Here is a 14,317-nt window from a genome sequence, read left to right on the forward strand (position 1 = left end):
TGCAAAATTGATATCTAATGAGATATATCAAACCTACGAGATTATACCAATAACGAATTCTAAAAATAATAATTGAGAAATTTTCATTCCAAGAAGACCTACATTATGTAAAAAGCTACATGACATCAGGCATACAGAAAATTTAAACATCAAATACTTACAGAATGGCATACAACAGATTTAAACATCAAATACTTACAGAATGGCCTCAACCAAGAGACAATCTTCCAACTCAGACCCCAAATGAAATTTTCATTTCAATGTGGGACTGTATGGACTAGGACATGGAGCTACAGAAAGATCAGGTAATCGATCAATAATTTCATTAACTTCTTCTAGGCACGTGTTAAGCATTTTTTCTCTATTCGTACCAACCGTGTTGCCACCTGCCTTTTGGGGTCCATACTTGGGTCTACAAGCTGATGCAGTGCAAATATGTTGTAAAAAATCACTTTGAAACATATGTTGGTTGAAAAAGTATAAGGATATAGTTATCCCCAACATGAAGGGAAAAAATTCTTACCACTCTTTCATCTTCACTAGCAGTTGATGGATAGCCTGCAAGTCGTTCTCTAAAGTAACTGGATAACTGATCTAGAACTGCTCTTTCTGTACATGGACTCACCTACACTCATATTCTAATTGGTTAAATTGACTTTTCATAATAAAGGCAATATATAACCAGTAAGAATAATGAAACACATAAATTACCAATACAGCGAGGTATGAATATTATCTAACCACCACCCCAATGCAAAATGTTGGGCCCAATAGTTTCTACAATCTAGAGATGGCTATTTAATATTCTGTTTCTGCAATATAGATCTACTTAAGATAATTTTACTTTTGAGCAGCACCAAGAAAATGACGTGTCCAAATATTTTTGAACTTCTAAGATGACAAGGAATTCTGTTTCTAGGAATTTCCTGGAAATTGTAATCCTTCCTTTGGTAAAAATATATATCTAAGATCAGAAGCATTCAAAAACTACACCTTCTCAATCTCAAAAATGAAAAATATATACCAAAGATAGTAAAAAATTAGATCTTCCATTTAAAGAATCGAAGATTTAACTACATCAAACGATACGCGTAGAGGGTTAGGCAGAGACGTGCATCAGCAAGGTGTAAGACAAATAAACTCATTACTCCTTTGTTCTCCATGTTTTCCAATGTTTCCATGTCTTAGTCGCTTAATATCATATTTCTTTTATCCATTGTTCCTCCATCACAAACTCTTTTCATTTATTGGCATAATTCCAATAACTAATATAATGCCACTCTTTTATAATAGTTTCACTGTAATATCTCATAGCCTGACTTGTATTCAATCTGCAGGATTAGTAATTATCCTCAACTTTGCATTCTCTATTGTCAAGGCACAAATATTTGCTGCTGCTTCTTAGCCAGAAGTATAACCTTTTATCATTAATGTCTCACGGCACTCCAAGATAATCCTCAGACAATCATAACAAATTCATATGAAATTGATTCCATGACAAAACAAAACAAAATCTTTGAGCTCTTCCTTGAGACGGCTTATAGTCAACAGAGCCAACACTTATTAATCAATCAATATCATATCAAGTAACAATATCACTGATTTCTACTCGATAGATGATAAATTCACAAATATTTTAGTTAGGCTAAATCAGTTCTCAACACTTACATTATTCGGAATATCAAAACTCATTTGCAAAAAGATGCAGCCTTCAGCATTACTTTTAAAATTGTCTTTCCAACCCTTACCAATTTTGTCTCTTCAGAGACTTCACAATAACATGATACTTAGATGCCTTCAGGTATCCCCACCTGAAGGCACAACAACACAGATTTCCTACTATGTGGCAAGCTGAGGCGAGACTAATCCTTGCAGATATACCAAGCTGCCCATAATTCAGATCCATCAGTAGATACTAAGCCTGAGTCAAACCTGAGACCAATTGGGAGCAAACCCAAAGTCCAAGTGAACTCCACTACACATCCGAGCTCAAAAAAGGGTTTGTGGTAAACCACATGAGAATCAAACCAGAGTTGATGTGTAGCATTGAGATCATTAGTCTAAAACTATGAATCACGACCTGCCTTCAAACCAACTTGGCTACACGTGCGCCATTAAAAGGTTTTGTGGTTAACCACGTGAGAATCGAAATAGATTTGATGCATAGTCTTAGGAACATTAGCCTAACACTATGCCACATGACTTGCCTTCGCACCAACTTAGCTACAAATGTGCCCTTTAAAAGGGCTTGTGATACATCCAGAGAGAATCAAATCGATGTTGATTATCGAACTATCACGAATCAATCAAGAAAAAATCATATTTTCAACACACGTATTGTTGCACTTGCATTGTTGCACTTACAGCTGACATTTGACACTTGGAGTTGATATGCATGTTTCTTTGAGGGGGGTGATAACAAAGAGCTCATCAATTTTCATTGTGTTATCTTCTGGCTACAAGTCTACACCATTCTTCATTGTTTTTTATTTATACCTAATACAATTTTATTTTTCAAAATGTTTATCACTGCCATAGTTTTTGACAGTTGGCTTCTTTGTATTAACGCCTATAAGGAGCCATTGGATATTGGAAGATAAAGGTTATAAATCTCATGTAGTTTGTCTGCGAGATTTCTTTTGGATTTGGCTGTGTTACATGAAATGCTAAAGTAAGATGCACTGATTTCAACCCATTTTGATTGATTTGTACAGATTCTTATAACCAGTTCCATATATTTAATTACATTTAGACACTATCTTTTAATGCTTTATTTCAGTGTGCTACATATTCTATTTCATATTTGTGATATATGATGAAAGTATTATAACATATGGAGGAACAGTCCATGAGTGGCATGGCCAATTGAAATGGTTTTAGTTTCAATTTTACACCATTTGATACAAATAATCAGTTTACCAATCGACCCCTAGGTTCATTCCATTTGCAGTAAAATCTTCATTACATAGAAAATGTTCACAAAATCTATGTCAATGCTCACACATCTTCTTGGACTTACGCAAATCTATGTCAATCCTCACACATTTTCTTGGACTTACGCAGGAGCTATGCTGCCCTGTAGCTCTTGTTAAATACTTAATCAACTTGACTTTTCTATTAAAGGCTCTCATGCTGAATTGAAAGCCAGGTAAAGAAAAAGATATTATACACTATTTTGTTGGTACCCTGTGCAGCACAACAAACTTGTTCTTACTATAAGAAAATTTTCTTTTCTTTTGTTTCATTGCAGATCTTCTACTTGCACGGAGGTCTCTCCCCGTCATTGGACACACTTGATAACATTCGAGTTTTGGATCGCATATAGGAAGTGCATCTATACACATAAGTATAAACTTCTTCTTTTCTTGCAACACATATAACAACAATTTTAAGTGCTTGCAAGGTATATACTTATGAATAAATATTACATCATGATTTAAATGTATGAAAACAATTTTCATTCCTTTTAAGCTTCATTCATCTCGAGGTGCAATTCACAAACTCAAGAATAGTGGCTTTTGTTCTTTAGGATACCTTTAGGGGAAGAGTATGTGAATGCCCCCTCATGTTTGGAGTCCAGTTTAGAGGAGATGGGTATTTACACTGCTAAGGTTTGTTGAATCTAATTCTGAATAGCATTGCTTCCTATTGTTGAATCTAATCTAATGTATATTTTAACTAGACTTGTAGCTTATATGTTTTGAAATTTTTGTTAGGCCTTGTAGTTTGTATAATTTGATTGTTGGAGAGCTTCTACAGCTAAGCAAGAAGGCCGTTGCACGAGTTATAGCCACGTGCTCGGGTATGAAAATTGTTTTTTTTTTATTCTAATGTATATTTTAACTAGACTTTTAGCTTATATGTTTTGAAATTGCTTTTAGTGGCTTAATGTTGTAAGGTCTCTTGAAATAAGACCTTCAGGCGGTTGGTCAAAGTTTTACAAATAATCTTAGGAATAAAGTCAAAGAAAGTATTTTTAAAATATTAAAGTATTTAGCTAGGTCTAAGAAGATTTGTGTACTTTCGACAGTTTTTCTTAGTTTATGAAAGTTGTAGACCGAAGTTTTCATAGCCCGATTTTTGCTTCTTGCAAAGAACGATCATGTTAGATAATATAAGTGAAGAACAAAATAGGGAAACAATCGCTAGATTGTGGTCTAACTTGAAAAGAAAAGGTGATGGAAAATGTTATTGTCCTTGCAATATTTGTAAGGGCTTAAATCGTAGAAGACTGCTAATCAAAATAGTTAAGAGACATTGTAGGGAGAATGGTCACATTGAAGGGGGGCATGACTATCATCCACTGGTAAGTCATTCATTATATCATTTTAACAATTTATATACATATGAAATCACTTGATGATGAGTTGATGATCATGGTTTATTTATGTTAATAAATTTTATATAGGTTGATCTTCCCAGGGAAGTACATGATATGAACCACAACAATCCGAAGAATATGGTTTTCGAAGTGGAGGAACATGGAGGTGCAAATATCCAAGGTGAAGATAATGATCCCATGGAAGATGATGATCATGTGCTAGAAAACATAATTGAAGAGGATGGTATAAATACATTGATCCATGACACATCTAGTCCAAGCGTATCTGATCATGATGATGATGATAGCCTCGATGTACCTCTACTTCAGAAGGCATATGAGCTCCTATACAAAGACTCCCAAACAAATCTTCTCTCTACTGTATTGTTGTTGTTGAACTTGAAGGTTATGAATGGTTTATCCAACATAACAATGTCACATATGTTAAGGTATGTCATATATGTCTTTATAGTTAACAAAGGGTGAATGATGTACCACTAATATTGTTTATATTAACAACTTATATTTTTTGTTGTAGATTGATAGGCGAGTTTCTGTTACCATCATCAAATATTCTACCTCGCTCATATCGAGAATTAACTGTTGTTATGAAAGATATTGGAATGGAGTATGAAGCAATACATGCTTGTCCCAATGATCATATTATATATTATAAAGAACATGAATTTGCAACACAATGCCCTGTATGTCATACAAGTAGATATCGAACAGATCGACTAACAAAAAAGGTGCCTCAAAAGGTTCTTCATTACATCCCCATTATTCCACAGATGCGACAATTATTCAGGTGTAGTAGCTTGGCTCAATTTATGGATTATCATGCACGCAATAGAAGTCGAGATGACATTATTCAAATCCCTGCAAATGGTTCGGCATTTATGCACATAGAGGAAAAGTGGAAACACTTCAAAGATGAACCTCGTAATCTTAGGCTTTCATTGGCAACGGACGGTGTCAATCCATTTGGAGAGATGAGATCTATTTACTCGGTGTGGCCTGTTTTTGTTATCAACAATAACATTCCTCCGTGGATGTCAATAAAGAGGGAGCACATTATGTTGGCAATGATTTTTCCAGGTATCTTATCATTTGATAGTTATTAATTTACATGTACTTACAAATCTTGTAGTAAAACGGTCACAATAATTATGTAATGTTATTGTTCATTCAAGTAGGTAAATATCAAGTAAAAGATATGAATGTATATATTGAGCCTCTTATCGACGAGTTGGTGGAGTCATGGAATGGTGTCACTATGTATGACGTGTCTAGACCAATAGGACAAACACAATTTCAATTCCATACAATACTTGCATGGACAATACATGATGCCCCAGGGCTAACACATTTTTGTGGTATGTTATAGTGAATTCAAGTTGCGCACAATAATTCTAATTATAAAAATCAACATATTTAATAATCCAATTACATCATTATCTTGTAGGTCTTCAAACAAAGGAAAAATTTGCATGTCTAGTTTGTGGTCCAAAGATGAAATTTTATCATTCAAAAAGTTTAGGAAAGTAGGTTTTTGATGAGTGTAGACACTTCCTCCATAGGAATCATAAGTATCAAAGTACAGAAAAACCTCTTTTCAATGGGAAAGAAGAGACTACATCAAAGCCACAAAGAATGACACCTCGCCTATGGAAGTTGGAATATAATAGAATTAATCGTCGAGGTAATGTCGTTCCACCTAATGGTTTATGTTTGTAATTTATATATTTCTATTGTGATTTTTGTTGACTAATTGTGTAATTGATGATTGTGAAGGTCGCCAAGGCAATACTGACAACCTTCCAAAGGGACTAAAAAGCTATCCCAAACAATTTAGTAGGTTTCCCTACTACGAGCACTTACAAATTGTGCATTTGTTTGATACTATGCATATTGGAAAGAATATAATAGAGACATTGTGGAAAATATTGGATGGAAGGCGTGACAAAGAAAAAATTGTCAAAATTTGTAATGACATACACGAATCCAATCATGCATTGAAAAATTTAATTCACTCAAATAGCAACAGAGATCAAATTAATATAAGTGTCCTTCCATGGTTATTAACGGAGCAGCAAAGTGATGGCATAAAAGAAGTCATATGAAAAATTTGATTTCCCACAGGATTTGCTGCGAACATAAACAATCTCATATAAAAAAAAAGTGAATTTGGGCTAGGGCTCAAAACGCATGATTGGCATACTTTCATCAAGGTAACTTATGTTCTTCTGTATTTACAATATATTCATAAACTACGTGTACTATTTGTTATGTTATGTTAGAAAACAATGAAATGATTAGTTTATAATTACTACAGTACGTGCTTCCTCTATCTCTCCCAGAGCACTTCAACAATAACATCAAACAAGTGATATACAATCTTGGAAAATATATGAGGTAAGTAGTAATATCTGTTCAATTTGTTGTATATATTTATTATATTCACGATTTGTTTTTCTTGCTATGTAATCTATTGTATATTATTTTGTAAAGTCTCATATCTATATATTTTTTGTGACTTGAATCTCTTAATTTAGGTGGTTGTCATCTAAAGAAATCCATAAAGAAGATATAAACTTTGTGAAGAGAAGAATTCCTCATTTACTGTGTGAAATGCAAAAGTGTCTACCTCCAACTTTTTTCAATGCATAGGAACACTACCTCATACACCTAGTTGAGGAGATTGAATTGTGTGGACCTGTACACACTAGGTCAATGTGGATGGTTGAGAGGCATTTGAAATCTTTGAAGGCTTTGGTTCGACAAAGAGCACATCTTGAGGGTTCTATGGTAGAGGGATATATGGTATACCAGACTATGGTGTACATTACTAAATATCTTCCTAAGTTTGCATCAAATATCCATGTAGATCGCATTTGGGATCTCGAGCCTTTTAAAAAATTAGAAGGGGAGTACTTGATGGGGAAAGGTACATTGAGGAAAGTGAGAGGTAATAAATTATAAGATTTTATTGTAATAAATTATTTCTTAATCTTCAAAATAAATCGGTTGTAAGTTGTCTATTTTTTTTTTGTACAGGTGCTCGAGAGTGGGATGCACTACATTTGTATATTGCAAACAATCTTGATTGGATGACGGTATGGATTGAACAATGTCAACATTCTGGTCACACATTAACATGGGAAGGTGTATCTTCATTGGTTAAAGAATCTCATCGTAATGGATATTCCAATGTTATGCAAAGGGAAATAGATTTAGCACGTGGTTCAAGAGATTTCCACGTACGTACAAATTTATTAATCACCCGTATGTTTATCAACTCACGATACAATAATTTTGATATGTTTCACATATTATTGCAGGTTAAACACCACAAGGCTATGTTCTGTAATGGTAAAAAATTTCGCGTCAAAGTGTTGGATGACACGAAGGAAACTTGTGATTCAGGAATAACTACAGCCTTTCAAGTGACTAATATTTCATCTAGAAATGACTTACATCCTCAAGAGTCTAAAAATTGATACTATGGAATTTTGGATGAGATACTTGAGTGTGACTTTAGTTCCTTCAAATTAGTACTCTTCGTTGTCAAATGGTATAGGCTACAACTTAATCCAAATGATCCTGATAGAACTGTTATTGAACATGATAATGGATTTACAATGGTTAATACAAGGTCGTTTGAGCCAGTTGGGGATGAGCCTTATGTTCTTCCAAGCCAATGTGAGCAGGTATTTTACTCAGAGGTTCCACATAAACTGGTTTGGTCATTTGTTGTTAGACATGAACCGAGAGGAAGGCCAATAAAGTATAATGCGATGGAAGAAGAAGATACTGAAGAAGTAGAAGATGATGTAGATGGTGATCACGATCGACAGTTATTGGATGATGTTCCTGACACAAATTTTCATGAAGAAGAAGAAGATGATGATGACGATGATGCTGCTACTGATGATGATGATGAAGATGATGTTGATGTTGATGATGATGTTGATGATGACAACGACGACAACGATGACGATGATGATGGTGAGGATGATGATGATGACGACGGTGATGATGATGATGAGGACGATGATGATGATGATGAGGAGGAGGAGGAGGAGGATGATGATGATGGAATTTAGAGGTATGCCATCAATCCTTAATCTATTTAATATTCATTTCTTGATAGAAATATATTTGTCTTATATATATGGTTACATAGTTTATTCATTATCTATTTAAAAGCTACAAGTTTCAACTATAAATAGAATACTACTGATCTAATTTAACTATTAATCTAAACTAATTAAATCAAACTATTTAAAACACATATTGATGCGTGAATGTATTGAGCCTTATTTTCTTTCAGGTCAAAAGCATTTGTAAGTGTTTAGTTTAGAAAAGGGAATTCATTAAATATCTATAAAAGGGAGTTGTACCTAGAATATCATAGGGAAAACATAATATAAGTGCTTACCCAATTTGTTGGTTAATAATTCTACCTCTGTAGGTGATGCAGAGACCCTAGGTGGTCTTGCAATCATTCATAACAAGAGGGACTTCCATAGTGTTCTTACAACACCAACCAAGCATCTTCATAAGATCCCTCTCCTTGATCTAAGCCAACTCCATAACCTATCAGAGTGCACACCAAATCCTTATGCCACCTTAGGTTCTACATCTTTGGAATAATCCCATGAATGTCCCTCAATCCATCCAATAGATTCATCCAAGCAATCTAATCAACAAACTATCAAATGCTCACAATGCCTCAATAGGCACCAAACTTGACTTCACCTTAAATAGGTGTTTCCTCCACCTCCACACACATCAAAAAACTTCAAATAGCATGTCCCCAAGGTGACTAAGCCCTCAACTCATCAGCTGATACAAAAACCCAGTTTTAGCCCTTCACTAGGCCTACATCCCTAGTAGGCTTATAATGTGAGCCTGATTTAAGTGTTTTATTGTGTACCTTTTAATGTTTTTAAATTTTATGTGATGCTAATGATGGATGTGATTATGATTATGATGTGATTATGCTCATGATAATTGAATTACATTTGCAAGAAACTAAACCCCTTTCAGGAGCATCCTGCACAGTCTCATGGATCGACAGGTATAAGTCAATACTCCTTATAGACAGTCTATTTAATACACTTATCAATAGTAAGATTGATGTCTTCTAAGATCTCTCCCATTTGCAGGTACCAGCAAATAGGTATTTGTCAGAAGTGTCTTCCTCGAGTGAGGGAAATATAGGAATAGAAGAGGAAAGTGAGACATGCAGTTTATCTAGAACAGGGAGATTAACTAGAGGTCAAAGGACTAGAAGGAAATTCAATAAATGCATGAAATTTTTCCTTGCTCAAGGGGGGTCATGTTCTTATGATGATGAGATGGAAGGCGACATTGAGGTGCCCTTGAGGTACCGACATCTACAGAAACATTGGGTACCCAAGGAACTTCCTCCAATAAACACTAATTTTTGTGTTAACGAGAGGATATATCGCATAGCACCATCATCACTACATGGTTTGGGCCTATTTTCTATGGACGACATAAAGGTGTCTTACAAAAAATTTTCTGAATTGATTGAGTATGTTGGACCATGTTACGATTACAAAAGTTGGATGCATATTGTTAAATATAAAAAAAGTATGCATAGGTATGCCCTCTCGGCAAATTATATACAACAGCAAGACAATAATCAAAGTAAAAGTGTGGCTATATACATTGATGGAAGGCCAAAAGCAACAGGGAATATTGTGAGTTTTATAAATAGTACATGACCTGGGTCAACTATAAAGCAACCCAATTGCATATTTGAGGCGCACGAGGGAAATCGTGTATTCATCTGTGCGATAAAATCAATACGTGTAGGGGAAGAGCTTCTTATTGATTACAATTTGAACTGCATAGATACAAACGAGGCTACTATCATGGGGGTGGTACATACTATTAAACCAACTTCTAATCAATGACTCCAACATACCATTTAGTCAGTAAATTTTTCGCTAACATTTTTATACTTGATCTTTGACACAAGGGCACAATATGGAGCAACTGCCCAGAGGGGATGCTGGCGATGTTCCTGACTCATCTACACACGAGCAGGTAAAACTCATTGTAATTGTGAAAACTAGATAGAAGCAAAATGTTATTTTTTTAATGTTGTTTTCTTCATTGTTTTGGAGTAATTTTGATAATACTAATACTATTGTTGTCACAGAGGGCTAGTGGTTGGAGGGAGGGAAAGGAACCTGCAGTCCCTGATCAGCAGCCCCCCCCCCCCTGAGGAGGACCCTTTTTATATTGATTTAGCAGACACCGATGACCCAATCGGTTTGACTAAAAAGTTGCTAAAGAAAATTGGCAGAGAAATTTTACGTTTGGCAACCATAAAGCCTACTACTCAGGAAATAAGAGAAAGGGGAGCTGAATTGATGCACACCTCTGAAACCTTAAAAGTAAGTATTAATGAATTTTTTAATTATAACAAGAGTTCAATAATGGTTTTTATGTTATGCTCTTTTATGGCATTAATTAAAATATGGATGCGTTGTCTTTACAGAGTTTTTTGCATGATTTTGAGCCCCGTTCCCATGATGAGGGTGCTGCAGGTGGTTTAGGTAGATTGCATGTTCCATTCTCCACTTCTATTTTCCACTGAATATATATAGGAATGATCATAATCATTGACAATACATGCTCAAACAATCCTTTTTTTAATGCTCTAACAAGCTTGTCCATGCTAGTCCACACGTTCTATATTTATGCATGCTCTAACAATTTTATTCTTCAGCTTCACATCAATTGAATCCTATGATGACGTCACCTCCATCCAGGACAACCACACATCTCTTTTCGACTGCTGAGTCAGCAACACACAGCTTACAGGCATCGACTGTTGCACCATCTGCTGGTACACAAATCCCTCTTTTTCTCTCTTATGACAGCAACAAACAGTTTTTTTTTACAACTTTTTAACATCAATTATTATTTGTTCTTTTATACTTCATGACAAAGACTTATGAAACTTATGAAACTTTTTGCAATAGGAGTTGCAGCATCATTTCCTGGATGTTCCTATGTTCCTAGTATGGGAATGGTGAAGGATGTCACATTGATCATCAGCGACAATGAAGGCATTCCATTAAAAGTAGCCAAAGTTCTAGGTACTTTAAAGTTATTATTATTCTATAGTGATATAATAGTAATTTAGTTTTTTATCACTCTTCATCGACTAATGATACCATGATTGTTTTGTAGGGAATGATCTTTTTTGTAGAAAACTTGGTGATGAGTGTTTGCGAATATTCGAGCCCACATGCATACTTGGTGGAACATCATATCCTAAATAAAACCCCAAACCACTATTTTGATTTCATATCATTGCTATAATAGTTTTCCTTTTCATCCATTTCTTGAACTATATATATTTCATATCATTGCTATAATAGTTTTCCTTTTCATCCATTTCTTGAACTATATATATTAAAGGTAGCTTCACTTCATTTATAAGTCTAACATGTTTTTTTTACTTAAAAGGTGGAATAACCAACGCAAACCGTTGAAGGATGATCTTATAGAGAGCATGACCCAATTCTTTGGACCTCATGCATTCGAGAGAAACAAGCTCCTTGAAAAAGCTGGTTTATGTTTCAAGTATATTAGGGACCAGTACAAAAAAAATTTACGAGATAACCCCAGGTACGAGCGTCCACCCCATGTTCCTGAGGCTAAGTGGCAGGCTCTGATTTTGGATGGAAAGTATAAAGCTGACAAGAAAAATAATATTACACCAGTGGAGAGTACAGCAAGGTATGTGATATTGTTGAGAATCTAATTATGTAGTAATTAACCTCTATATTTATACTATCTAACATATTTCAAACTTTTCATAGATTGCCTGACACATCAAAGGCAACAAAGGCAAGACTAGAAAAGCACGGGACACACAAGCTCCGCTTTGGTGGTTTTTTGAAACTTCAAGCAAGAGTTGTAAGTATTAGTAAATGAAAAATTGTATCAAATTTTTTATATAATGTGATGGGAAATGCTAGGACTCCCTTATTTAGCTCATCAATTATAAATAGGTCAATAGAATATAATAATAGTAGTGGATTTTCATATTCAATATAAACAATTCAACAATTGAAGTCAGACTCTACAATCTAGATTAGTGAAGATTCCTTCATTTACTAATATGAAATTATTTAAAATCTCACCCTTGATGTTTCCATCTCCATAGATTTCAAACTGATCTTGGGGAGAAGCAAGCTCAGAGGGATGGGTATGATAAAAGTAAGGCCACCCAGCAATAGAATTGCAGCAGATGTAAGTGTATGGAATGTTGGATGCCTCAATTGCCCTCCTAACAACTCTCTTTTCTTTGTAAAAGCTTAGCCCTAGTTCTACTGGATTGGCTCTGTCTATATCATGCCCAAATTCCGAAGGAAGAAACCTCTGCATCAAAGTTCAACAATTCTTAAGTCTATTATAGTTAACAAGCATTCATGGTAATAATGTTAGGGTCCTATGTTCTGACCTTAATAGTGCCAATTTCTTTAATGGCGTCTACAATATTAAGCTGATCTGTAAGTTGACCACCGCCCACAATTAAAATAACAATATCAACGCCTTGCATGGCCTTTACCATTGAATTATGATCACTTAAATCTCCCTGCAGAACACCCATTATAATATACATGCACATTAATAAGACCCATTACAGAACATGTAGACATTAATAAAACCCATTACAACAAAAAATTTTACAACTATAATATAGCTCATGATCCCAACCAAATTAGACTCATTGATAAGGAGATCACTGACTGAACACCCCTTCTTAACATAATTTCTAAATACCCAACTTCACAACAAGACAGTCAAACATGATTATTTGTGAGATGACCGCTATCTAACAATTTAGCAAACAGCTGCAATAGTAGTTACCATGAAAAAAAAAGATAAGCTTAATCATATATTCTAAACCTATATGACCAATCAAAACAATCTACAGTTTGTAAAATCAATATTTTAAACAAGTACACACACTTTACAACTGTGCCATACATATCTACCACAAAATCTAAGTTATGAATAGAGCTAGTGACATACATAGACAATGTTAACACCAGAACCTTTCAATTCATGGAGGCACTTTTCTTTGGCAGAATCATGGGCAATGATGGGTCTAATGAGAGCATAGGTAGAATGGCCTGCATTTACAGCTACAAGAGCAACAAAGCAACCAATATAACCAGTGGCTCCAATCACTAATATTTTACTTTTCTCTTCGTTCACAAAATCCTCATATGAAGAAATCTCACAAATGGAGGCCATGGTTGAGACTAAATTTTCCCCCAATAGTTGAGAATAAAGGCAGTGATTGAAAGAATGAGGGAATGCAGCAGCAGTTGTAGCCATTTTTATTTCCAAAGAGCTGAACTAACTCTTACCCAACTTAAGAATTTGGAGAAAATATGTTGGTACAAGAAAAGCATACAAACACGCAACATTTATATAGTAGATTGCTCCATCAAAACTGCTCGATTTTTCTCCTATTATATTGTGATGGATATAGATGATTTGTTGTTGATATTTTAACTACCCTCCATTGGTTGATGAAACAATGCAAGTAAAATTCACCATACCATGCAAAAATGCAGGGCTCAGAGTTCAAGAGATGCCGCACAGAAGAGGATAAGAGAATTGGCTTCCAACAAGGCTATAGAGCCGTGGCTGAATGGCTACGAGCTGAAATCAGTGTGGAAGGTTCTAATAATGATGCATCTGAACCACAGGTAAATAAGCTAAATGAAATTTATTTCAAATTGAATACTTTACCAATTAGTCTATTTGATGTTAAGTTCCAATATAAAGTGAGTATATTTGTTTTAAGAAAGCAATGATAACAATGCGTAGGATGTTGGAATGCAGCCTGACAATCCTTCTACACAATCTGTGGATGCTGAAGGTTTGCACAATGTGCATCCCAGTGGTGGAGGTATACATTTGCTATTA

The 14,317-nt window shown here is 34.9% G+C and overlaps 1 protein-coding gene across 1 annotated transcript; it reads right to left on the reverse strand.

The window, feature by feature from the left end:
• Window positions 1–252: 252 nt before the first annotated feature.
• LOC149548353 (leucoanthocyanidin reductase-like) lies at window positions 253–13,690 on the reverse strand. Its single transcript, XM_089794252.1, has 4 exons — window positions 13,412–13,690; window positions 12,837–12,971; window positions 12,517–12,754; window positions 253–419 (listed from the first exon to the last, which is right to left on the reverse strand). The coding sequence occupies exons 1-4, from the start codon at window positions 13,634–13,636 to the stop codon at window positions 253–255; spliced, it is 765 nt and encodes a 254-aa protein (XP_089650378.1). The 5' UTR covers window positions 13,637–13,690.
• Window positions 13,691–14,317: the final 627 nt, after the last annotated feature.

The sequence above is a fragment of the Cupressus sempervirens genome, chromosome 7 (genome assembly GCF_028749045.1).
Source record: "Cupressus sempervirens isolate cs-2001-9-10 chromosome 7, ASM2874904v1, whole genome shotgun sequence".
In the NCBI taxonomy this organism is placed as follows: Eukaryota; Viridiplantae; Streptophyta; class Pinopsida; order Cupressales; family Cupressaceae; genus Cupressus; species Cupressus sempervirens.